Raw genomic sequence first — 27761 nt, forward strand, 5'->3', positions numbered from 1 at the left:
AACCAACACCTACTAAATAAAAAAGGAAGGGAAGGCTTGCTGCTTTCTGTTTCCTTCCTGCCCTGCCATGGACTACTTCTCCACCATGTCCCTCTGCCATGCTGCCCTACCTTGGAGCCAGCTGACTATGGACTGAAACCTCTACAAACTGTGGCTCAAAGAAACATCTGTTCTTTTAACTTGTGGGTGTTGAGTATTTTGTTCTAGCAATGAGAAAGTAACTAAGATACACAGCATCCCAGCTTTAGTCAATAGTAGGCTACCAACTATTCAACCCAGGTTTAAATAAGAAAAACTCCAAGCTGTAACCAATCAAGTGGTCTCTGTACTTCATCTCCATTGTATGTACATTTCAATTTACTGTCCATGAAGTGCTGTCTGACCATTTTTAAGACCAGAGTTCTTTGAACCTATTTAGGTTCTGAGTTCGGCCCAATTTGTGAATCAGTCTTTGCTCAAATTCTGCTAAATTTAATTTGTCTTAAGTTTTTATTTTTAATAGTGAAGAGTTGTTAACTGTGAGACAGAATCCAGAGATTATTTATGTTCCTTTAAAAGACTATTATGGGGTATGATTTTGTTATTTGAGTTTTTGGACCTATATATTAGTATACCTACATATCTCTAAAAGCATATATATGCAATTTTATAATATATATCTCTAAAACCTTCAACAATATATGCACCAAGCCCAAACTCTTCCTTTCTTCAATAACCCACCTCCTTTAGAGGGTAGGACATTATATTGGAGTTTGGGGCCCAAACTAAAGGCAGTAAGCATTTGTCTGGTCTGTTTTATTACAGTGATATATACAATGAATTGATTCTTTTGTCATAACCAACACCTACTAAATTTATTAATAACAATACCACTTTCCTAAAGATCTCTCTATTTTCTAGGTTGAATGGCCCAGGACTGAGTCCAAAGAGGTTCCTGAAGCTGAAATAAGAAATCTTGCCTACCCTACCTGTAGAATAGGTTCCTAGGTCCACTGACTAGTGTTGCAGAATTTTCAGGACTAGTCAGTAAGAGTCACAGGAAGGGTTTTCTTAGGCAAAACTTCAAAACTACACACTGAAAGAAATAGAGACTGGGCCCTCAGGAGGGAGAGGCAATTATTTTCTGGAACTAGGATCATTTATGTTTTTCTTGAGGGGGGTGAAACCTCATGAAAATGCAGCCTACCTCCCAGATGGGTACTAGCTCATTTTACCAAACTTTTATTTCTTCTACTTTAGTGTCCCAGGAGAGGCTCCCAGGTTCTTGTGTGCAACAAATAGCACAGGACCACAAGGAAACAGTGGCAAAGTTTATTAAAGTGAAAATATACTCTGAGTGGGCAGGGTCACACAGGTGAAAGGAAAATAGTAGGAGTCTAGAAGGTGTAGGGATTTACATATCCAGACTGCTTTAAGGTACCTCTTATCCAGGTCCTCCAGAACATGACTGGCAGCATGATTGACAGGTTACTGAGCCATGTCTGCTGGGACTATTATCATTTACCCTAATTCACTCTGTTATACTTGTATGTATAAGAGCCAGTCTATATGCACGAATTTTCCATGAGCTCCAAGACAAGAAAGGTTACTCTAGGGTACACAAGGAGGTCTAGTGTGCCTGCATCTTGATTTGGCATTTTCAGAACTTTCCCTGGTGGGTTTGGGGGGTTTTTTGTTTCCTTTATCTGGACCACCAGGTGGTAAACCCCGAGGTAGGCTTGAGGGTTGGCCCTGGGACAATCAACCAGGTTTCAGTGAATGGAGAAAAATGGTCTCTTAGCTCCCAATTGTGCTGTCTCCATTACTACCTCATAAGCATTTTTAAAAAGTGGATTTCAAGGTTGAAGAAAGGAACATCTACACTCAGGATCCTGAGTTTTAGCTTCTAGTTTAGTTGTTTCACCCATCACCTGCTTATTTCTAATATTTTTGAAGTGTTCACACTGAGATGGCTTGGGAACTAATTTCTGCATACTATATATGTAACTTCTGAGCTCATTCTAAGAAAGCATTTGTAGGGGTGGCTTGGAATGTTTGGAAGGAAAAGCAGGGAATAAGAAGGTTTCTCTGGTGACCGTGGAGCCAAAAAAGGGAGGGAAGGGAAAGGGGATCTTTAAAAAGAAATTAAGATGTATTATATACATGTACCAACTTCCCATAAACAATGTAAACATTATGTACTACACAAATATACTAATAAACTAAAATAAATTTTTTAACTTTCAAAAAAGCATATAACATCTCACAGGAAAATAAAATATACAAAAAATTACATAAAATGGCCAAGATGTGAAAACTGGACTTCTCCCAGATTTACTCTAGATCATTTTTAAAATGCTAACTGTATTCAGGAACAATTCCTCCTTTTTAAAATAAAATTTAGAAACAGGCTAGTATACAGTGTTTCAAAAGTGATGTTTATATGATGTGCAGCCTCGAGAAAATATTTCTGTGGTACAGATCAGCATAAACAACAAGCCTTTTTACGTTGCAGGATGAAGTATTTCTTCTAAAGGTGAAGACTTCATAATTTCTGAGTTATGCTACCTTAAAAAAAAAAAAGGAATTATATACAGCCCACTCGACCTCAAGGTGTGTGGGGCGGGGGGGGGGCAAGGTGGGAGGGGCGGTGGTGGATGCTGTAGATCCTTCCTAGCAACCAGAAAAGGAGCAAATACAACCTCAAGATGGTGACGCTATTTGTAGACCCCTGGATAGGAGAGAACCAAGATGAGTAACTGGCGGTGTGCAAAGGAGCACAGCATACAAACAAGCGGCAAGGGGACCGTACGTGCATAAGGCTGGCGTTGGTATGTTCCTGCAGCACTGGCTGCCAGTAGTGAGGGGGCCAGCTCACCAGTGACGTGCACTCCTCACGTGACCCTGACCGCAGAGTTACATAGCCCTAGGTGCAGTTCTCACTCTCATCTAGCTACCAGCTCCGCGCTTCCCTGCACACAGCAGGCTGGCATTGGGCCTGAGAAAGCGGAGCAGGTAAGGGCCCCAGGGCCCGCGTGGCACAGCTAGGCAGCAGCAGCAGCTTGCCCACCTGGCGGTGAGTGCAGGAGAACTGAGCCGCAGGTCTCCAAGCTTTCTCTAAACCCCAGCATTCTTGGGCACACTGACAGCGGGGATGCAGGGGCAACTAGGGTTCCAGGAGGAGGGATGGCAGAGGGAAGGGAAATCACCCTGGTTGTAAAAGCTGCGGGGGTGGGGGGAATGGGTGGAGACTCTGGGTTTGTGGAGCTTGGGCGCGGAGAGGAAGGGAGGAAGTGGACAAGGCGCAGGGGCGGGGCGGGAGGCAGTGGTGAGCACTAGGCTCCTGCTGCCCGGCACGTCCCACCCACCGTCTGCAGGTTTGTGGGACCCAGGGCCAAGGCTGCGCTCCTGGCAGCAAGAATCGGGACAGGGAAGAAGAGGAGATAAAGGTAGGCCCAGGTCGGTGCAGGTGGAAGGGGGCGCGTGTGGAAAGCCCAGTTCGAGACCCCACCCCACCTCCCCCTCCTTTCCTTCCTTCTCTCTTCCTACCCCATTTCCGTCCTCCATTTTGGTGCCTGCAGAGCTCTGGGAAAGGAAAAATGGTGGGCTTTGAGGGAGGGAGGGAAGAGGAGGAAATAAAAGGAGGGGCTCAAATTAGAGGACCCCTAGAGTCGTGTGTAGCCTCTTAGATGGGGGAAAATGACATTTAAAAGGAAAAAAAAAAACCTTACTGATATATATCAAGTCTCTGAAATCTGCTGGTTAGTGCATGCACTAAGCATTCAGTCTCTCTCCTTGCTCTTGTCTCACTTGTGTTCAAAGAAAAACAACCAGAAAAAAAATCTCATCATGGCAAATATCCACCAGGAAAACGAAGAAATGGAACAGCACATGCAGAATAGAGAGGAAAACCAACCTTTGGGAGGAGGTGAAGGCCGCCAGCCTGCAGGAAATAACAGACGACAGTCTCGCCGACTTGCCCCTAATTTTCGATGGGCCATACCCAATAGGCAGATCAATGATGGGATGGGTGGAGATGGAGATGATATGGAAATGTTTATGGAGGAGATGAGAGAAATCAGGAGAAAACTTAGAGAGCTACAGTTGAGAAATTGTCTGCGTATTCTTATGGGGGAGCTCTCCAATCACCATGACCATCATGATGAATTTTGCCTTATGCCTTGACTTCTACCATTTTACATGAGATTGATACTGTGATTCTCACTGTTTTCATTGCATTTTCTTAATATGCCTTTATTGATCTATTTACTGTGAACCTTCTGTTATTTCCATGTGTCAGGTGGGTCTTGTGTTGCCAGCTTCTAATTAGAGATTGCTTTAGACACTTCTAAATTTCTGTCAGCAGTAGAGTTTTACATATTTGCATGGAAAAATGTGAAGTTAATAAAGCACTTAATAAGCTATATATACATGTATTGTCTCCTTTAAAATGTATGTATATATAAATATAAGACATGAACCAAAAAAAACAATATACCAGAGTGTTAATTGGGGCACATATTTCTCTGGTAGGATGATATGTGATTTTTTTCTGTTTATTACGTGGAGTATGAAAATAATTTTTCAATGAGTGTTTTTAGTGTAGTGCAGATACATAGTATTTACTGGCTTGACAAACTTAAGAGTAAACACTCCCTTTATTAAAATACATTCCTTTAAATGGTCTGTTTCTCTTCAGTGATATAGGGAATAATGCTTGTCTTACAAGGCTGCTGAGTGGAACAGACAAGGTATAGAACTATATTGGTCTGGTTCCTGTCCAACTCCCCACCATTTAATGGGACCCAGGTATTTGCAGAAAACTGAAGGCCATTCTCATTCATGATCACAAGTCTATACAATAAAAATAAGTAGGTTTCCCCATGCCATTCCTCTATTACTTGCAATCCTCCTGTTCTTCTGATTATTAACATGTTAGTGGGACACTTCTGCTGAGTTCTGTTTCTGTTCTTATTGGTGACATAATTACAGTCCTCAAGATAGCTGAACCCCATGATTTCTCTGGAGTGCCTAGTGAGCCACATCTCCTCTGTGGCCTCTGTAGAAGTGTGAAGAATGCTTTTATTTACAATTTTAGATTTATATTTTCCAGTTGAGTGTAAGTCCCATGGTTCTTGGGCTTACATAGATGTTTCACAAAATATTGCTTCCTGGTTTTATTTTTATGCCCCTTCTCTTCAAAGAACTCAGACATGAATGCCCCTGGGCCTAGCTCAGGAGATATATCGAGGTGTTTCACCAGGTTGTGCCCAGAATTGTATTACAACAAAACTCCATAACATAAATAAGCTGAAGACTTTTTTTTTTTTTGCCTCTGTTTAAATCCTTTGTGTGGTTTTTCTCAACGGAGACTCTTGCCAGGTGCCTTAGTTATTTCTTTGCTGTTGGGACAAAATACCCAATACCCACAAGTTAAAGGAGGAAAGATTTATTTTAACTCACAGTTTGTAGAGATTACAGTCCATAGTTGGCTGGCTCCAAGGCAGGCCAGCATGGCACAGGGTAATGACAGGAGAGAAACAGTTTATGGTGTGGTAAACAGAAAGCAGTGAAGCAGCGATTCTTCCTTTCCCTTATATCACATTAGGCAACAAGCCTAGCCACTCACACCCAAGGTGGGCCTTTCCATCGTCCACACTGAGAACTATGCTAAACCAATCAGTGGACTGTTTTAGTTATCACCCTTTAATCCATATTCAGTCACCTCTGAAAAGCCTCACTTATGAGCACATGAGGCTTTGGGGGGACATAAAGATGCAATCTATAACAGCAGGCCTGCCCATCTAGTATTACAGATTTAACCAGGCATGTAAATTACAGTGCAAGAACACATTTTTATTAAAGCTGAAGCCCTCTCCATCCGCATTTGAAAGATGATACTACTTTGTAAGCTCTTAGGAACTACATAAAATATTTGACATGATTTCTATAGAAATGTGTGCCATTCTTCAGAGTGATTTTATCTTATCCAGGAGCTCAGTTTCTAGTATGGTACCTGATATAGTAGATATTAAAATATTTTGACTAACTATAATGGAGTTACAAACCCTGCATAACACTCTTTCTAATAGACCCTTTAACATGGAGGCTGAAGGTAAGTAACTAATTATGTGGAAAGTATATTTAATTTCTAAAGGAACATAGCAAAGTCTCTAAAATCCAAAAACTTTTTATATGATAGCATTTAAGGGAACACAGGCCCTGTACTTGTATCATAATCACCTAGGAAAAATGTTACATTCTAACATGGGCACCCTTCCTACTGCCAGCCTATTTGGACAGCTTTCCAAGAGATTTTCATGCATCTGAATTTTGGCAACATAGGCATAAACACTGACAGAAATGATCCCATTTTATAAAAATGATTTGAGTTACCTTAGTTGATTCCACAGTGAATATATATTTCCAAAATAAAACATTCCTAAAATTGAACTATATTAAGTAATCAATATATGGTTTTTTTTTTTTGGTACCGGGGATCGAACTCAGGTCCTTGCGCTTGCACAGCAGGCAGTGAAACCACTGAGCTAAATCCCCAGCCCCAATGTATGCTTATTTTTAACCAGTACAGTTTTTATATTTCTAGATATCCTGTTAATTCATCATCATGAACTTTTAACTTACAGTAAAGTTATTAAATAAATTATGCATTATCATTTCTATGCAAGTCCAAGCTTTCTACAGTAATTTTGTTTTAGTCACACTACAGCTCAGTTTCTCACACATTGCATAACAGTATATGTTTAATAACAATATTAATTCATTTATTAAATTGGTGATTGCAGTTATATTTTACCCCAAATATATATAACAACAATATTTTTGTGTCTGTGGGTATTTTGTACTCATGTTTTAAAAGTGTATGTGAGGAACATATTAAAATATTTTTTTATAATTATATACTACAAGGTCATTATAAATATTCTGATTATGCTGAAAATGTAGGCTATTATAAACAAAACTGTAATCCAATTACTCGATACCTCTTGTAACTTTTCTCTCCGTTTTTTAAATTGAGGTACTGGAGTTTGAAACCCAAACCTCAAGTACGTTAGGCCAGCATTGTTAACACTGAGCTAGATCCTCAACTCTACTTTTGTTCTATAATTAGTCATGCTATTGTCAGACTCAGAGCCTTTTATGAGAAACACACTGCCTATTTCAAAATCCCCTGCCTAGGAAACACATTTAGCTTTCCATGTTTAATTTTTTAATCTCTCCACTTAGCAACCAACTTTCAATTAGTTTTTGATTTTCAAGCCATCAGGAACTAAATTTTTCAAGCCATAACATTTCAGCAAGTCCATTGTTAGTTGGAAGTTTGGGGAACATAAAGAAAATACATTTATTTCATAGAATAGGACAGAACTATTTATTTGTGAAACAAAAAATTGACCCAGTGTAACTGGTACCTAGAATAGAACTTGAAAAGTTAGATTTTTTTTAAAGAGTTAATTGTCTCCAAACTTTTTCAAACTTTTTTCAGAGCTGGGGTACAAACAGCTCCCGTTAGCTCTCCCCAGGCCAAATGAATAGACAAAATATGAAGATAATGGCAACAGGAAGCAGGAGCCCAGTTTCCTTTCCACAAGAAAGGGGAAGATGAGCTTAAGGTGGCTGGAAGTGACAAATCAAGGGTAGAGATCTCCATTATTTCTCTGTGCTTCCCCTCCCCTCTGTCCCTTGCTTTAAAAAGACCCTTACACAACTGTACATGGTAAAATTATGATTTGAGGCAAATGGGCCCCTCCATCTCCTCAAAGCTAGCTTTGAATAAATCCTTTTTCTTTTCATTTTTTTTAATAATAAAAGGGGGCTTTGATTTAGTCAGCAGCTAGAAAAAGAACATGAGCATATGAAACTTGGTGGCTGATAATAGATTTGGCGTAGCCAGCCACGAGGCAAGTCCCAGCTCCTGAGAGCCATGCATCCTGGCAAGCACCTGGGGAAAGGGACTGACTGCTCATGGCTAGTGGAACCCATGGAGTACACTCCAGAGATATTGCAGCAGCTGCCAGGGAGACTTCTGCACCTGAGAATCCTCCCTCCTTTCCTGTTTATAACATCAGCTGCCCATATATATATATATATATATATATATATATATATATATATATATATATATGTATATGTTGTTAAAAGGGAAAAGGTTGTTTGGAATAGCTTCAGTGGTTTCCCACTGAAGAACGCCCTCCAAGGATCTACTGTCCATAACATTTGGACCTTCTCGTAGGTCACTGGCAGTGCCATTTGAGTGAAGTAAGCGTCTTCATCATTTGGGGCCCCTTGGACTACTAGAGGTAATTTTGGAGCACTGACTGGTAAAAGAGATTCAGGAATAGAAAAAAATGTTCAAGGATTTTGCTGATTTGCAGTACTCATTTGTTTTGGTTTCCTTTTCTGGTCTAATAACCACCTCTATTCTAGGATAGGCAGCAGATTTTTAGTACCATTTAGAAGCTGCATACTAACTGTACAGGTTGCAGCCAGAATTCTATAATGAGAGTGAAGTAGGAGATTAGGGCTCAGACAAGCCAATCAAACAAGTGGGAAGAATCTGCCAGAGTCGTGAAGACTCAAGGGACATGCACAGAGAACTGTACGAACAACCAATCAGAAAAGTGCTATTTTCCATTCTTTACTTCCATCTGGTGGGAAGCTAAGGGAATCTTTCCACAGGGCAGTTTAAATCTGGCACCAGGATAAGTGAGTATTTATTAGGATCACTGTCCCAATGCATTATTTACATGAGGGAGAAGCCAGTCCAAGAATTTCAGATAAAAATACCCCTTTTCTTTTATTATCAGGGGCACTGTGAGTCTGTTCACCAGCCCACTCTCACACTACAGAGTGTACTTCTATTTCACCTCTAATAAAAGTACATCCCTGCTACCTTTTCTGTGTGTTTTGTCCAATTCTTTGTTCAGAACACAAAGAACGTAGAAGGTCCTAGTAGGTTTGCTGATGGGTTTCAAACTTTGCAGCTTGCTTTTGACCTGGACATCATGGTGATATGTCCAGTTTGTCTTGGCCACTTTCTTTACTTGAGATGAAAAACAATCCTAAAAGAGGCTGCAAGATATGCTGATGAACAATAGGATGTAAGAAGAAAAAGGAATCACCCCAGAGAGGTTACTGTCACTCTGATGGAAACAAATTTATACTATTTGTACCATGATTCTAGAGATGGACTAAATATGAGGTCTAAAATGATGACCACTCTTATCATGGGAATAAAAAGTTTATAAAACCTATTAATAATGAAAAGGTAAAAGAGGTTACACAGGGCAAAGAGGAAAGTCCAGCTGTGTTTCATAGCCTGTTAGAAGGCTTTCCATAAAAATACAAACTTAGATTGATCTTCTAAGAAGGGACAAGCACTAATGCCTGTCATTAGTCAATCAGCCCCAGATTTTTGATGCAAATTACAAAAACTTCAGATGGGTACTCAGACCACATTGATCCAAATCCTGGACAAAACCTTTTCTGTGTTAAAAAATCAGAATCTAGAAGAGGGTAAAAGGAAATGAACTGAGAACAAAAGCAGGCCAAAATTATGGCTGTTGCAACTGGCCATGCTTTAAGCACACCCAAATTGTCTAAATGAAAATCCAGGACCAATCAAGAAAATAGTTCTTGTTTTAAACGCAAGAAAACTGGACGCTAGGCATGCGACTGTGTAAGACCCAGATGAGACTTAGTACAAGCAACGCCATCTTGTTACAGGCCCTCCATCTTGTCCCTGTGGGTTTCAGGTTCACTACAGGACACAGAGTTCCCAGAATGTACTTATTTATCTGTTAAGACACCATGGAATGTACCATTGTTTCTGTGTAAGGAACATCCTGTTTGCTAAGTAAAGAACATCTGCAACGCCCCCCGCCCAACCGTCCCCTAACCGCAAAAATTCCGATTCTGTAGTTCTGCTTGCTAAGCACCCCTGCAGCCCCTATAAAACCTTCCAACCCCCTGAGCTCGGGGCCCTCTCTAAGCTTGTTTGCTTGGAGGGTGCCATCTGGCCAGACTAATAAAGGTCTGTTTTACTTTTTCAACTTGTCCAGTGTTCCCTCCCGGGTGTTCTTCACTGCAGTCAGCTCCTCGGAGCATTTGGTAAGGCCCTCAGTCTTACAACTGTACTAGATCACCACCCAGGATCTCCTCTGCATGTTAGGCAGCTAATATAACTCATTCAGTATTGGATTGACTGTCCTCACTCCCAAAGAAGAGCCAAGCCAGCCAAAACCTTCACATCCCACTCTGACAAAGAGGACCGAAAGGGCCCAGTGCAAACTTTAATGCACCTGTCCATGGATATCTCCATCTCCTGCAATGAACTCCAGGCCACCCTGGATGTCACAGGTAAGCAAATTCAATTTCTGGAACAAATTTGGGGGGGGAAATTTATTTATTTATTTTATATTTATTTATATTTTATTTATTTATTTATTTATATTCACTAGACACAACTTACTCAGTTTTTCTCAAAAAAAAAAAAATCCTCCTCTAGATCTATAGCTATAATTGGGGTTGAATGGAGCCCTAGCCATAGCTTCTTTACTCTTTATTACTTCATTGACATGTCAATTCAAAGTCAATTGTTCAAACATGAGTCTTTAATTGTTCCGTGTTGTCCTCCTCTCCTACTAAGAGATTGGCTAGTAAAATAGGGGGAAGTTTTTTAATTCCAGCAAAGACCAAAGCAGATTTCACATGTCAAAACTACACCAGGCATCCCTGACCTAATTAGTCAGCAGATCAATCCTGCTACATGGTATAATGAAATGCCTGGAAGGGCAAATGTAGCAGTGCTGGTTGTTACAAAATGAATAGATCTCAGCCAATTTCTCAACTAAAAATAATATGCAATCAAAGAAGAGGCCCACAAAGGCTTCCAGCCTTTTATAGAAAGGTTTCTCAATTATGGCTTTCTGTGGCTTCTTCAGTCCCCTTGCAATACTCCCATTCTCCCCATAGTAAAATCTTCAGGAGACTACCAGATGGTAGAAGACCTCTGGCTCATTAGTGAGGATGTAATCTCATTTTGCCCTCTACTTGCAGATCCATAAATAATCCTGTCATAAATTCCAGGTGATGCAAATTAGTTCTAAGTCTTGGACCTCAAAGATGCTTTCCTTTTTATTCCTCTCCATCCAAACTCCAAATTCCTGTTTGCCTTTGAATGAAAAAAAATCACATCTCAAAGGAAAAACAACAGTATACTTTGACAGTTCTCCCATAGAGTTGAGCTACTCACAGCCATTTTGCTTGAGCAATGGAAAAGGTCTTCAGGAACCTGGAACCTATACAGGGAATCATTTTAAGATATGTAAATGATATTCTAAGCTGGAGCCAAATTTGCAAGCTATTCAACCATAATAATCTCCAAAATCTCAATTTTATAGGTAAAAAGGGATATAATGCATCAAAAAAAGGCTTGGATATCTCTTCTGAGGGTCCAATAATGGAATACATTCTTACATCCAGGGAATTACAACTGTCTAGGGATCAGATACAGGGTGTCTGTGACTTCAAGCCTCTCTGTTATCAAGCAATAGTTTTGTTGCTTCCTGGGAATGGCCAGATTCTGCTGACTCTGGATATTTAATTTTGGACTAACAGAAAAACCTATGAGGCTGTCAAAGGTGCTGAGGCTAAGCTGTTAGAATGGACAAAAGTGATGGCAGTGCCTTTCAAGAAATAAAGCATGCCCTCACTCAGGATCCAGCCCTGGGAATACACAGGAAAAAAAAAACTTCTTCCTCTATGTATCAGAAAAGAGAGGAATTGCTTGGTGTCTTGACCCAAAAGCTGGGACAGAAATTCTGTCTAGTGGCATACTTTTTCCAAAAAGTTAGAGACAGCAGCTGCTGGATGGTCATGATACCTGAGATAATAACAGCTACAATTATACTAATGGAAGAAGCCACAAAACTAACTTTGAGACAAAAACTAGAAGTACTGACTCCCAATTAGGTCAGGGCCATTCCTGAGACAAAAGGTCAGTAGCTGTTGACAGGGGAACAGCATACTAAGTACCAGACCATGATTCTAGACAACCCTGATGTTACCATAAAGATTTGGAATATTCTTAATCCTGCCTTACTGATGTCTATAGGCTCAGAGGTTACCACTCTTATGAACAGGTGATTTTCCAGACATATACAGGCTGGCAGGACAGCAGAGCCATGCCCCTCCAAGTCCCTGAGGAGAAATGGTTCACTGATACAAGTAGCTTTGTTCAAGAAGGACATCAAAAGGCAGGGTATAGAGTTGTCAGTCTACAACAGATTATTGAGTCCAAACACCTTTTCCCAGGGAAGTTTAATTAAAAAACAGAGCTCATATCCCTTACTCAGGAATTGACATTAGGAAAAGGCAAAACACTAAATAGTTATTTGTGTAACTCCAAAAATTCTATTCTGGTGCTACATGCCCATGCAGTGATTTGAAAAAAGGGCCTTGTTAACTAAAAACCAATCATCTATAAAGAACAAGCAAAAAAATTATACCTCCTGGAGGCAGTCTAAATTCTCACAGAGTTTGTTGTTATTCAATGTCAGGGACACCAAAGGGACATGTCTACAATATCACTGGAAAATAAAAAGGCTGGGTAGCCTTACACTCCTCAGGACCATGGGAACTTATTTCCAGTTCCAAATGAACCATTAAAAGCAGCCTATACCTTCCAGAAAGATAAATGGGCCTTAGAGCGAGGAAAAATTGAAAAGGTACTTTGATGGAATTTGGGAAACAAATTAGTTTTCCTCTAGAAACAAAATAAAAACTATAAAAGTCCTTCATGATTCTTTCCACATGAAAAGAGATGTTACATGGGAAATGGTCATTCAAATTTTCACAGGACCAGGACTAGCAGGAACCACCCAACAGATCTGCAAAACTTGCCCATTCTGTACCTACAATAACCATGGCAATTTGAGACCACCTGCTTTGTTACAATTCTTAGAGAAGAGATGAATAAATCCTACAGAAGACTGACAGTTTAAACACATGCCATCACATAGGAGATACAAACAACTATTGTTATCAATTGACACCTTCACATGTTGGATTGAGATTTTCCCTACCCACTCCACAAAGGCTACAAAAGTAGTCAAGGTGCTCCTCAAAAAAATCATCCTCTTGTTTGGCCTACCCTAGTCTTTTCAGATTGACATTGGGATTTATTTCACCTCTCAAATAACTCAGAGGGTGGCAAAGTCTTTAGGAATAAAGTACCATCTGCATCCTCCATGGAGACTTTAGGCCTCCAAAATGGATAAAAGAGCCCACCAGACCATAACTCTGGCAAGGTCTGGCAAAACTTTGCCAATAAAACTTCTGAGTCTTGGCTCAGATTACTGCCAATAGCCTTCATGAGGCTTCAAAATACTCCTCAAAATTTGGTGAAATATGAATCCATTCGAGATTTTATATGGAAAGCTTTATCTATCTTCTAATATGTTAGTGTACCCAGAGGCCACAAGGCTCATACAATATCTTATTAATCTGGGCCAATTATATGAAGCTATCTAACCATACAAAAATAAAGTCCTGCCAGCTCCTAGCCCAGGGGAACCATCTAGTATCTGCCCTGGAGATCAAGTGCTCATTAAAATTTGGAAATAAAGGACTCATAAAGACCAATTAAAACCAAAATAAAAGGGTCCCTGTTCAGTGACACTTGTCACACCCACTGCAGTAAAGGTGGCAGAAATAAATAGCTAGATTCACTTTTCTAGGATAAAGCCAGAGCCAGCCCCACCTGAATGGTTTGAGGCAAGGGACCAGCCTCCCAACAAAGCTACTCCTGTGAATCTCAGGATGATCTGAAGCTCCTGTTCAATCTAGGAATGTCAGATAAAAAGACTCCCTTTCTTTATTATCAAGGCCATTGTGAATCTGTCCACTGACCCACTCTCACTCTTCAGAGTGTACTTCTTTTTCAGTTACTAGGTAGTCCTCCTGGGCAAAGAGCTGGCAAGACTTTGTTTCCATATGGTTGGATAATTTCATGTAATTGGCCCAAATTAATTCTTATTGTATTAATCTTGTGGTCTCTGGTTCCACTACCATATCAGAAGATAGATAAGGCCTTCCATTTAGCATCTCAAATGGACTCATATTTAGCCCAGTTTTGGAGGTGTTTTGAATCCTCAAAGGGTTCCACCAGCAATAATGAGAGACAAGACTCAGAAGTCTCTTGGTAAACTTTTGCCAGGGTATCCTTTCAACCTTTCTGGAGGAAGGAGTTCTCCTTGCAGTATGCAGATGGTACTTTATTCCTAAAGACTTTGCCAGCCTCTGAGTTATTTGAGAGGTAAAAGAAGGCCCAATGTCACTCTGAAAGGACTGGGGTAATCCAAACCAGGAGATGATTTCTTTGAGGTACACCTTGACTACCTCTGTAGCCTTTTCTGAATAGGCAGGGAAGTCCTCAATCCAACCTGTAAAAGTGTCAATTAGGAAAATATTTGTTTAAATCCCCCCCATTGGGGCAATGTGTGTAAAGTCTAATTGCCAGTTTTCTCCAGGATATGTCCCTCCCCTCTGCACTGGTTTTAACAATGGAGACCATCTGAACTTGCCAGAGTTATTGTAGTCACAGAGTGGGCAAGTTTTGCAGACCTGTTGAGTGGTCACCACTACTCCTGGTCCTTTGAAAATCCGAGTGACCATCTCCTATATATCATTAATCCTCATGTGGAAAAAAGCATGAAAGGTTTTATAGCTTTCCACTGTGTCCCTTGAGGAAGGATGAGTTTGTTTTCCAAATTTCATCTAGGTATCCTTTTCATTTTCTTTGTCCTACGGCCTATTTATCTCCCTAGGGGATGTAGACTGGCTTTAATTTTTTTCTCAGGAAGTGGGACTAAAACAAGGGTATTGAGTGGATATAAGGCTGTACTTTTGCCTCTCTATCATCCTTTTGGTTTTCTGGTTACTTTGGTGTCCCTTGCAATGAATGACAGACACCTGCCTAGGAATATAAACTGCCTCTAGATGTTTTTTTCTGTTTTTTTTCCCCTAGGATATTGTTTAGAATTGTTTGGAATACTAGTTTGGTGTTCATGAAATTTCTCAGGTGTTCTTTGTCATGGAAGTATCTAATTTCCCCATCAATTTTGAAAGATAATTTTGCACGATACAGCAGTTTAGGTTGGAAGTTATTTTCTTTTAGGGCTTGAAATACTTCACTCCAGGCTCTCCTTGACTTGAGGGTTTGTGTTGAGAAGTCTGCCGTCATTCTGATGGGCTTTCCTTTGTAGGTGATTTGTTTCTTTTCTCTAACTGCCTGTAGTATTTTGTTCTTCTGTTGGGTTTCTGGGATCTTGACTATTATACATCTAGGTGTAGATTTTTTTTGATCATGGCTAGTTGGTGTTCTATATGCCTCACTTATCTGTATGTCCAATTCTCTACCTCTGTCTGGGAAGTTTTCTACTATTACTTCTGTGAACAAGTTTTTATGTCAATTATACTTTCTCCTATTTTTTCATGGACTCCTATCAGTTTTGTGTTATTCTTCTTTGCATCATCTAGCAGCTGCTGGATTGATTTCCCATGGTCCCTTACTACTTTGAAGAAATCTCTGTTTTCATGGTCATTAACCACAATCCTGTCTTCTATATCTGATATTCTATCTTCACATTCCTTTAATCTGCTGTGCATATTTTCAATGAAGGTTTTAATCTCCTGAATATCTGTTTGAATCTGTTTCATGGATTCCATTTCTTTCTTAGGTTGAGCTATCATGGTTTCCATTTTTTTCTTATGCTGGGCATTCATGGCTTCCAGCATGTTTCTGAGCTCATCTATTTTTTTTAATCTGTTTCTTTTCTAGAGCCTCTAATCATGTCTTTCACTGTGCTCACCATCTCTCTAGTTATCTGGGAAATTATTTTTGTTTTGAATTTTTCTCGAGCCTCATTTATCTGTTTTGTTACTTCCTATGCTATCAGTTCAGGGTGTACAGGTAGCTAATCATCAGACTTTTCCACCTCATTTTCCCCAGAATTTACTTTGGTGGGGTGGAAGTGTGAGTTTGTGCCTTGCTTAAATGTGTTCTCATTTTTTTTTTGATACTGTCCTTGGTTTAGTTCCTGGGTTGATACTTCAAAATGTTTATTGTAAGTATCTTTGTTGCTTGTATTTAGAACCCTTATGGAATGATTGCTTCTCAGAGGTGTCTTCCAGATATAGTATAGCTGGTCTTTAAATTTTGAGTCTCAAATGGCTCTGAGGCTATCTCATTTTCATTATACCAGGAAGGAGAACTGATTAGATCAATCACAACACCTTAGCCCAAGTGATACAATCAGCAACACCATAGCATCAAGTACATCTTAGAAAATGACAATTTGTGATAGTTATTAATCTATCACCTTTGTGTGAATTAAATCAAAATTGAAGACCAACCCAACATATGTTTATAGTGAATAAACTCTTCAATATAGCAACTTTACCCTTCAGGATAGGGAGTTAGAAGGAGTTGGGGAGGGATAAATAGATACGTAGAAGGATGGGGGAAGGTTAGCAGTGAGGCCAGAGGACATGGGCAAGAGAAGGAAAAAGAGAAGAAAAGAAAAATAAAGAAGAAATCCAAATTAGGGCCAGAAGAGGAACAAAAAAGGAGATGAAGAACAATGTGGGACAGCAAGACAGCAAGTGAGCGAGTGAAAGAAAAGAGAAAAGAAAGATAAAAAAGAACAGAAAAATAAAAATTTGAAAAGTGTAGAAAAAGAAAAAAATTAAAATTAAAAATAAGAGCAAAAAATAATAATAATAATTTTGAAAATAAAAAATAAAAATGAAGGGCCCTCTTCAGGGTAAGTCTCTGCTGTCACAATAGACAACATGGGCAGCAGTGTGCAGATATGTCAATGAGTCTCTGCAAGCCAGTCACAGACCTATGAGATTCAGGCAGATTTCTGGCTGCAAGTTCCAAGTTGAGCTCCCTGTCCTCCTGCAGGGTTGAACTCTGCTAGGCTCTACTGCAGGTTCCAGCTGCCTTTCCCCTGAAGATAGTCCCGGTTCCTATGGGAGGTGATGATCCCTACAACTTACCAAGTGTGGTGGTCTGGTGTGGCTGTATTGCAGAGATTCTCTTCACTTTTCCAGTGGGCTTCAGTTTTCATCAAGGAGCCTGAGAGAGGCCCTCTATCTGTTGTTCACTTCTGCTCTATCTTTTGAAGCTCAAGACAATGTCCTTTATGCCCCCTTGTGCCTTTGTAGTGTGGAACCAGGTAGCTGCACAGCCAAGAGGCCAGAGGCAGGGGCAGGTGCAGGCTGCAGGCGCCCACCTGGCTAAGCTTGTCACTGTGGGTGTGGCAAGGGGTCCTCACCATCCGGCTGGTCTCCAGTGGGGGTGGTGCGGGTTGGATGTAGCAGGGCTCCAGGAGGCCAGGGACCTCTGACTGCCTGGCTAAGCTGGTTGCTGTTCAAATGTTGTTGAATTTCTTACTTGTGCTTTATAGATGATTGTTTATTATTTAGCAAGCCACCTATTTTTGAGATTACCACATGTGCATATAGCACCAAGGAAGGCATATTTGGAGTCTATGTTAATATTTAGATTTTTGTCTTTTCCTAATATCAATGACCAAGTAAGGGCTATGAGCTCTGCTTTTTGAGAAGCAGTCCCTGGGGAAAGGTTTTTGGCCTCAGTAACCTATTGCAGACTGACAACTGCATAACCTACATTTTGATGACCTTCTTGGACAAAGCAGTGAACCATTTCTCCTCAGGGTCTTGGTGAGTCATGTGTCTGCTGTCCTGCCTATTTGTATAATTCTTTGAAATCACCTTTCCACAAGCATGGCTAACCTCTGAGCTATAAGCATAATGAGGCATGTTTAAGAGTATTGTGAATCTTTACAGCAATTTCAGGGATGTCTAGAAGCATAGCTCAGGACTTAGTAAGACATTCTCCTGTCAATCACAAATAAGCTTTTGTCTCAAGAATAACTTTGAACTGATGAAGAGTCAGAACTTCTAGCTTTTGTTTCATTGTTAGTTCCATAGCTTCTTTTGTTAGCATACCTGTAGCTGCTATTGCCTTCCCAGGTATTCCATTATACAATGCAGCAGGATCCACACAGGTTCCAAAAGATTTTATCTTTGATGAGTGCTCTCTCTCTCTGTCTCTCTAGCTATGAGATGGCCACCTTCTTGCCAGGTCCTCTGATGACCTCTCCACAGTACATGCATATGAAAAGAGGCAGAGCTGTCTAGTAGCTTTCCTTGTAAAGACACGAATCCCATCAGATCACTGCCCCATGTTTATGGAATCATCTAGCCATCAAGACTTCTGCTAAGTACTTATCTCCAAATACTACCATATTGGAAACTGGGCCTCAACATATGAACTTGGGAAGTACTGAGGGGGTTTACAAACATTTTAGTACTAATTTGCTGATGCATTTGTCTTTAAGGTTTCTTCTTTCCTTTATAAAATTGATAGACAAAAATTGTACTTATCAGTCATTTATAATATGATGCTGAAACTATATGAACTTATATACACACGTGTGCATTAGTTCATTTTTTGTTAGCATAAAATACCTGAGGTTGAATACTTTATGAAGAAGAGAGGTTTACTTAACTCACAGTTTTGGTGGCTGGAAGTCCAAACTAAATATCACTGACTCTCATGAGGGCCCTGTTATGGTTTAGATCTGAAATGTTCACCAAAAGTGTCATGTTTTTAAGGTGCCTGAATCATGGGGGTGCTATTGCTGACTTGTTATTAAAAGGTAAGGCCCGGTTGGAAGTAGGTCACCGGGGCTGTGAGACCTGAATGGGTCTCAGAGTCAGTCTCCACCCCCTCTCTGCTTCCTGGCTTCCATGGACTGATTACCTTTTCCTCCACCATGGCCCTCTGAAATCCTATTTCTAGATTGGATCTTTTTGAACACAAACTAACACTGTGAGACAAAATAGATCTCTCATTTTTAAAGTTGTGGGTGTCAAGTGTCCTGTTGCAGGGACAGGAAACTAATTAAGACAGGTTCCCTTGACTAAATCACATCATGGTGGATGGCATTAGTGCCAGAGCACATGTGAAAAGGAAAGATCACATGGTGAGCTACAAAGCCAGCTTAGACAAAAAGGTCAGTAATTACCTCCCGCTAGGCCAAGGTGTAAGCTGCCCTTTTATTGATGAGCAATTTGATTTGCTTAACTATGATCTCCAGGATCACCTGGGATTCTTTGTAAGAGATGGAGAGTTCTGTAGACCAAGGGCATTGCAGATTCCCCCAGACCCCTTTATTCTTGTTCATCAGAGTGATAAGTGAGGGTTTTGGCTAGCCTAGCTCTTCTCTCGGTGTGTGGACAGTCAATACTCCAGTACCATGAATCAGGCACATCAGCCTCCAGTCACATGGAGCAGAGGGCAGGCATGGCTTGGTACAGTTGCATGCACAGTGTCCAGGTTCCTTGCATACAAAACGGAAACTCTCTCCTAATTGCCCTAGAGTTTTCCTTTGAACAACTTGGGTGTGCTTAAAGCTTTGCCAGTTTTGACAGCCATAATTTGGGCCTGATTTTTTAAATTTTTATTTATTTATTTTAGTCCTTGTTTTTCCATCCTCCTCCAAATTCTGGTTGTTAAAAAATAAAGACTGTTTCCAGCAACTGGGTCACAGGGGTCAGGAGGCCAAACTGAAGTTCTTGTAATTTGTGCTGAATATCTGGAGCTACTTGATTAATGAAAGTTTGTCTCATTAGTGCCTGTTCCTCCTTTGAAAGTGGATCTAGGTTTGTGTATTTACAGAAAGCTTCTTCTAATCAGCTATGAAAGACAGCTAGATTTTGTTTTTTGCTCTGTATAGTCCTTTTTACATTTTCATAATTGACAGGTTTCTTAATGCATCTTTTATTTCTATGATGAGCAGTTATCATTTTAGACCATCTTTAGACAAATAATAATTCCTCAGGTTTTACTGTCTTGTTAGGTTTTTAAAGGTTAGAAAAATTAAGTCTAAGGTGTTTTTCATATTTATTTGGATATCAGTTTAAATTTGTTTTACAATTCTGGTTACATTAACACTATTATTATAAGTTTTTTTTTAAATGTCTGGATATAGCCTAATCTTTTCTTTTCTTTTTTTTTTCCATTCCTGTCCCCTTTCTTCAACCCTCTTCTCCTCATTTACAAAAGCTGTTTCCATTTTTCCTTTTATTTTCTTTTTTAAATTCCCTTTTCCCTTCTTTCCCTTCCCTTAACTTATACTAATAAATATAAAGACTTGAAAAATTTTAAATGTCCTGGTATAATACAGTCAGTCATGATTGTTGTCTAATATGGTATAAAAGTAACTAAATTGTTTTTGCTAAATTGCTACTTTGTATATTGTTTATAGTCATATAATGAAGAAAAAATTATATTTCTCTTGATCAGTAAGAGACAATCTCACTCAAAACTATATATTCTTCGTTGGTAAAATACATATTGGCCCTGGCAAATTATATTTAAATTTTTGCAGTTTTGTATGTGTACTTAAGAAATCCTCCTAACATTTAGGTTTTACTAGAGAAACAGATTTTGTATATGAATGATTTACAAAGGAGATTTACAGTGGCTGAATACAGAATAAGGAGTGGAAGACTGCAAATGGGTTGTCTGTGTGCTGGAGAGCCAGAGGATCCAGTCAAAAATCAAAGGGCTGGAGCTCATTGCACAGTTTGATGCAAGTCCATATCAGAAAGGTGAGGGGTCTACATTGGAAGCCTGCAGAGCCTGCACCAGAAATCTAAAGAGTCTTCACTGGAAACCTGAGTGAAAAATCCAAAGATGATGGCAAAGACTGGAGCTGCCCCAAAGAGGCAAAAGAGGAAACTTCATTCTCCTTTCCCTTTTTATTCTATCCAGGCTAAAAGCCTATTGATTGGTGTCACACACATTCAGGGTGGGTCTTCCCTTTTCAATAAGTCAAATCATCCGGCCACACTCAGAACTATGCCAAACTAATCTGCTAGGCATTTCTCATTTAACTCGACACAATTAACTATCAAAATCCACCCCTTGTCAACTTGACAACCAGACAAATTGCTTTAAATCATACTTAGTTTCCAAATACAATAGCAAGTTCATAATTATACCTAACATGATATAACTATCCTGTGTACAAATGGAAGTACACTAATTCCCTCATCAGAATAGAAGGCAAAGTTTTTCTTTTGGTGATGCTTACTCTTCTCATAACATCTCATAACTTAAATATTATTATATGGGCTTGACAATACTTAAGAATCAATATTAAGTCTGTCAACATTACGTTACAAAAGAAAACACAGATAACTGCTTAATATATGTGTGTGTGTCCACAAGCATATTAACATAATAGGAGAGAACAATTACAATCCTCATTTCTGTAACTGGTCATACAGTTGTAGCTGGTATTTATAACTACCCTCTTCTACCATGCACTCTGTATCCCCTTGGCCTTCAGCAAGCATCTCAGCAGGTCTGGGTTTTTTTTTTTTTTCCTAATGGTATGACCCATACCTTCGTTCCTAAAGGTTCTGCACTATTTGACATTCTGACTGGATTGGGTTGTTATAGCTTCCCATTGACTTTAGTAACAGGACATAGTCATACTAAGAGATCCCCTAAGGGATCTACTGCATGCCAAATATATTCTTCCTTTCCTTCATTGAAGAGTAATAGTCCAATTTCTCCTTGATAGTCTTGATCAATCATTCCTGTCAACACCATAACTCCTATTTTATCTGGTTTACTCAGAGGCATCAGGAGCCCAAAATGACCAGGAAGAATCATAGTTCAATGAAATAATTTCAATGAAACAGAATCAGCTCAATGAAATCATTGTTGTGCTTCCTTACACAAGCTCTACCCCTCTGGAACTAAGACCAATAGGCCAGAAGAGCATAAGGTCAAAGAACTAGGAAGCAAACATTTCCTAGTGGGTCACTAGTGGTAATGGTGAGAGGTATAATTCCCACTTCCACTCCGTGATTCCTTGACCCAATAATCCTGGCTATGGGGGACACAGTACCATATAGTGGATGCTGACTTAAAGCATATAAGACATCTGGAGAGTAGTGTTTTGGACCTCTACGGTACTGCCATCTAGCTGGTACTATAATTGAATCTTCAAAAGGCTATTCTACTTTTCTATCAATTCAGCTGCTCCTGGATAGAGGGAACATGGTAAGACCAGTGACATCCGTATAGGTGAGCCCACTGACTCACTTTACTGACTGTGTAATGTGCTCCTTGGTCAGAAGCAATGCTTCGTAGAATACCATGATGACAAATTAGGCATTCTGTAAGTCCACAGATGTTAGTTTTACAGAACCTTTATGTGCAGGGAAGACAAATCCATATCCAAAATAAATATCTCTGTCAATAAGAACAGAGCACTGCCCTTTCCAAGATGGAGGCAGTAAAATATAATCAATCTGACATTAAATCACAGGCGGATCACCCCGGAGAATAATGCCATATCAGGGTCTCAGTGTTTGCCTCTGCTGCTGGCATATTGGGCATTCAGCAGTGGCTGCGGCCAGGTCAGCCTTGGTATGTGGAAGTCCATGTTGTTGATCCCAAGTATATCCCCAATCTTTGCTGTCATGGCTTTGTTTATGCCTATTGGGAAATGACAGAGGTGGCTGAAGGAAAAGGTTGACTGCTATCCTCAGAATGGTTCATCCAATCCTCTTCATTATTAAAGTCCTTTTCTGCTGAGGTCACATTTTATTGAGCATTTACATGAGACATAAATATCTTTACATCTTTTGCCAATATGGTCAGGTCTATCTTCATATCTTTTTCCTGAATATCTTTGTCACTAATTTTCCAGCCATGTTCCTTCCAAATCCCTGATCATCCTGACCATTGGCTACAGTCCATGATTCAGTATATAGTCACAAATCTGGGCATTTTTTTTCTTCCAAGCAAATGATCAGGTACTATAATCACTAACTAATTGTGTCAACTTGAGTAAGAAGTGCTCAACTAAATTGGATCAGCATAGTTCTGGGTGTGGCTGAAGGGATTTACTGAAGACAGAAGACCCATCTATTGTTTCCTGAATGGAATAAAAGGAGAATAAAGAAGAAATGCTCACTTCTGTTTCTTCAGAAACAGACAATGTGTATGCTCTTACCTTAATGGAGAGCAGAGGCAGAATGACTGAAATGCTTTGACACGTGATCTATGGTGTTGGCTGATTACCCACAGGGTTTGCAAAAAGTAAAATATACAAGAAGCCCACAAAATTTTTGCTATACTTGTATAATAGAAAATTTTAAGGGCAGATGAACAGAAACATACTTCAAATCATAGTAACAGAGAATCATGGCCCCTCAATCTGTTCCCAAAATTGAGACAGTTTACAGACCCAGAATCACTTGAATGAATGGGAGGTTGGGCCCCCATTTGGAAGGATGGTGATGCACCACCAAAAAATTTATATGGCCCATCTTTCTCTCATCCTTCTCCAAAGGATCCTAAGGTCTTTTACCAGGGTAACTGTACATTGGGGGAAGGGAAATTATCAAACATATTAGGGACTGCTGGACACTGGTTCTGAACTAATGTTGATTTCAGGGGATTCAAAACATCATTGTGGCCTTCCAGTGAGAGTAGGGGCCTATGGAGATAGGGTTATCAATGGAGTTTTTGCAAAAAGTCTCTCTCACAATGGGTCCAGTATGCTTTCTAATCCATTTTGTAGTCATTTCCCCTGTTCCAAAATGCATAATTGGGACAGATATACTTAGTACTTGACAGAATCATCACATTTTTTCACCAGTTTATCAGGCAAAGACTACCCTAATCACTTTCATTTGGGCTTTCCAACCATACTACCCCTCACACTACAGGTTAGGGAAACAATGTGATTATTGGCACCTGCCCAAGTGATGCTCAGGGTAGACAGTATATAAATAAATGCACTGCTTGAGTGACACTTGGTGTAAATTGTTAAGTGGTTTATAAAACTGAAAGGAAAGGAGTATTCTAGAAATCATTCCTGGAAGCTAGTATCACTTTGGTTCCTAGACTAGACAAGGATCCAAACAAAAAAGAGAATTACAGCCCAATCTCTCTAATGAATGTAGATGTAAAAATACTCAACAAGATATTGTCAAACAGAATGCAACAGATCATCAAAAAGATCATACATCACTACCAAGTAGGATACATTGTCAGGATGCAAGAATTGTTCAACATATGCAAAGTAATGAATGTAATCCATCACATAAACAGAAAAAAGAACAAAAATCACATGAACATCTCAAAAGACACAGAAGCCTTTGACAAAATGCAACATCTATTCATAATAAAACAACTCCTACAGAAAATAAGTATAGAAGGACCTTATCTCAATCTGATGAAAGCCATTTATGACACACATAATGCTAACATCATATTAAATGGAGGAAAACTGAAAGGTTTCTTTCTAAAATCAGAAACAAGATAAGGATGTCCACTATCACCTCTTCTATTCAAAATTATACTCAAAACATTAGCCAGACTAATCAGGCAACAGGAGCCACCGTCCCACTGCTCCTGGTCCAGAGGAAGGGGATTCCCGACCACCATCCCTCCTGCCGCTCCCAGCCCAGAGGAAAGGGCTTTGGGGCTGCCATCCATGCTGCCGCTCCCGGTGCACAGGAAGGGGCTTCCAGGCTATCATTCATCCCGCCGCTCCCAGCCCAGAGGTAGGGGCTTCGGAGCTGCCATCCCACTGCTCCTGGACCAGAGGAAGGGGCTTCCAGGCCACCATACCTATGGCCCCTCCAGGCCCCTGTCCCACCTCTCCCAGCTCAGAGGAGGTGAGCCACGCAGGGGGCCAACAGCACCCGCCGCACCCCCCCCAGTCAAAATGAGAAAACATGTAAATAAGTCTCAAAACCAGACTTCCAGATCACCTACAGCAACCCCAAAGGGAAATGAGATGGAACACTCTGATACTCAACCACCTGGACCCACTGAACTGGCAACAAAAGGGGATCTGGAAAAAATGAAATCAGAAATAATTTCTCAGATAACAGAAATTGTGCCCTTACTGCAAGACATGATTAATAAATCTAGAGAGGAGCTCAGGAATATGATGGAATCCCAACATAGGAAACAAATGGAATCCATAAAACAGATGCAAATAGATTTCCAGGAGATGAAAAACTCCACTGAAAATCTACACAGCAGAATGAGCCAATGTGAGGGTAGAATTTCAGATATAGAAGATAAGATTGCAATTAGTGACCAGGAAAAGAAAAATTGCTTCAAATTATAAGGGAACATGAGAAATCAATCCAGCAGCTGCTAGATGATGCAAAGAAGAATAACATAAAACTGACTGGAATCAATGAAGAAAGAGGAGAGAGTGTGGATGACATAAAAAAACTGTTCACAGAAGTGATGGCAGAAAACTTCCCAAGCAGGGGAAAAGAGCTTGACATACAGATAAGTGAGGCATATAGGACTCCAAATAGCCTTGATCAAAAAAAAATCTACACATAGGCATATAATTGTTAAGATTCCAGAAACTCAACAGAAGAACAAAGTTCTACAAGCAGTTAGAGAAAAGAAACCAATTACATACAAAGAAAAGCCCATCAGAATCACAGCAGACTTCTCAACACAAATCATCAAGGCAAGAAGAGCTTGGAGTGACATATTCCAAGCCCTAAAAGAAAACTGCCTCCAACCCAGATTGATGTACTTGCAAAACTATCTTTCAAAATTGATGGAGAAATAAGATACTTTCATGACAAAGAGAAACTTAGGAACTTTGTGAATACCAAACCAGTACTACAAAAAATTTTACACAATATCCTAGGAACAGACATGGAGGATCACAACCCCAGGAAGCAAAGCAGAATGAACCCATCTGGCATGACAAGAAATTAAATGTAAAGGGGGAGAACTCAACATAAAGAAAAAGTCACAGCAATGACAACTCGATACGTTTCAGTTATAACCATCAATGTTAATGGTCTCAATTCACCAATCAAAAGAAATAGACTGGCAGAATGGGTCAAGAAGCAAAATCCAACAATATGCTGCATACAAGAAACACACTTAATTCAAAAGGAAACTCATAGACTGAAAGTTAAAGGGTGGAAAACAATACTCCATGCAACAGGAACCCCAAAAAAAGCAGGAGTAGCTATCCTCTTTGGAGATCAAGTAGATTTCAAACCAACACTGATTAAGAGAGATGAAGAAGGACACTACATCCTGGTAAAGGGAAGAATCCAAGAGTAAGAGATGAAAATCATAAATATCTATGCACCAAACACTAGTGCGCCCAACTATAAAAAACAAATACTAGCAGACATGAAAAGTCATATATGCACTAATACAATTGTAGTGAGGGACCTCAACACCCCACTGTCAGAAATAGATAGATCAACTAGACAAAAAATAAGTAATGAAATACTAGAATTCAATCGAACTCTTGAACAGATGAACTTAACAGATGTTTACAGAGTGTTCTTTAGGGAACAGGGGAAGGGGACGTTACCAGAACCTCTGCAGTTAGTCCTGGTCTCCTGTGAGCCATGGCAGCACACGGCGAATTACAGGAAAGGTAGAAAAATGAGACTGAGAAGAAGCTGAGCTTTGGGTCTGATCAGTGCTGCTCTGGGCGGCAAAGACAAAAGCCCCCAGCTTACCACACCTTTTTTTCAGTACCTCGTAACAAATGACTTGCAGAGAATTCAGTACATCGGTAGAAACAAATGTAACAAATGACTTGCAGAGAGTTCAGTAGTTCACATTGGGATAAACAAGGTGTAACAAAAGGCTTGCAGAGAGTTCAGTACATCTCCGGTAAACAAGATGTTAACAGTCCAAGAACAATGAGGAACTGAGCAGATGTTTATTCTCCCAGGATGTTTCTTGTCCTGGAGAATCACAGCATCACTGGATCACTGAAGTCTCAGTTGTGACCGGAGGGCAAACTGGAGTTATTCTGTAGCTGGGCTGTAGGCAAGAGAACTAGGCCTACTCAAATGATTTTTCCCTAGAATTATGTAGCATTGCTCCCAACATATCTCCCTTTCTTTTTGTTTTATGTGAAGGTGTTTTTAGGAAAAGTGAGCACACCCAACAATAGCTTGAGCCTATATATTGTGAGGATCTATAGTGTGTTTGACTGGCTTAGCTGTCTACAAGCATAATTTCCATTAATTGGGGCTGTAAAAGGATGAAAACCCAAATAATAAATTCATTTTTTAAACAATGTTGGCTAAAAAAACTTAAAACTTGCTGAACTCAAATAGCTATTGTCTTATATAGTTATACTTTTCTACTAGATGTTCAAGACCAAGTTACAGTGAGATCTATATTAAATAAAGTCAATCTCTTGTTATTTAACAAGGTCAATTAACTCTCCACAGGCACTGTCTTGGAACCATGCATAGAGCCTCTTAGCTCCTCTGTCAGTGTCAGCCATCAGGATATGTCACGGCCTTGCTTGACCATGTTGCTTCCTGCGAAAGCATGGGAGATTTTTTCCTCCAGGTGACATTCCTTTGGCACACTTTTTGTTGGATCTTTACTATTTTGGTGTTCAGCAACCTCCCTGCTCAGGAAGTTGGGTGACTCACCAAAAATGCAGGATCTTGGAGATGGTTCCCTCATGTCCTGGATCTTTTTGTTATTGTTGTTGACCTTGGAGGGCCAGGGCCAAAATATTGGCTGCCTTCTTAGCCCAAATACCTCTTCAGTTTTGGTCTCTAAACTTTGGTTGTTGAACACCCAGAAGAGAAGATCAATAACATTA

At 39.9% G+C, this 27761-nt stretch overlaps 1 protein-coding gene across 11 annotated transcripts; it reads left to right on the top strand.

The window, feature by feature from the left end:
- Window positions 1–2826: 2826 nt before the first annotated feature.
- On the top strand, window positions 2827–4405 carry Bex3 (brain expressed X-linked 3). Of its 11 annotated transcripts, none has more exons than XM_013069412.3 (3): window positions 2827–2994; window positions 3357–3428; window positions 3802–4405. In XM_013069412.3, the coding sequence occupies exon 3, from the start codon at window positions 3829–3831 to the stop codon at window positions 4162–4164; it is 336 nt and encodes a 111-aa protein (XP_012924866.1). In that variant the 5' UTR covers window positions 2827–2994; window positions 3357–3428; window positions 3802–3828; the 3' UTR covers window positions 4165–4405. The 11 variants fall into 11 exon arrangements, with proteins under 11 accessions (XP_012924866.1, XP_012924865.1, XP_012924864.1 ...); XM_013069411.3 differs by having other exon boundaries at window positions 2866–3055; window positions 3357–3438; window positions 3847–4405; XM_013069410.3 differs by having other exon boundaries at window positions 2866–3055; window positions 3847–4405.
- Window positions 4406–27761: the final 23356 nt, after the last annotated feature.

This window comes from Heterocephalus glaber, unplaced genomic scaffold (genome assembly GCF_053883595.1).
Source record: "Heterocephalus glaber isolate CG9 unplaced genomic scaffold, H.glaber_assembly_v1.0 deba00001613, whole genome shotgun sequence".
Lineage (NCBI taxonomy): Eukaryota > Metazoa > Chordata > Mammalia > Rodentia > Bathyergidae > Heterocephalus > Heterocephalus glaber.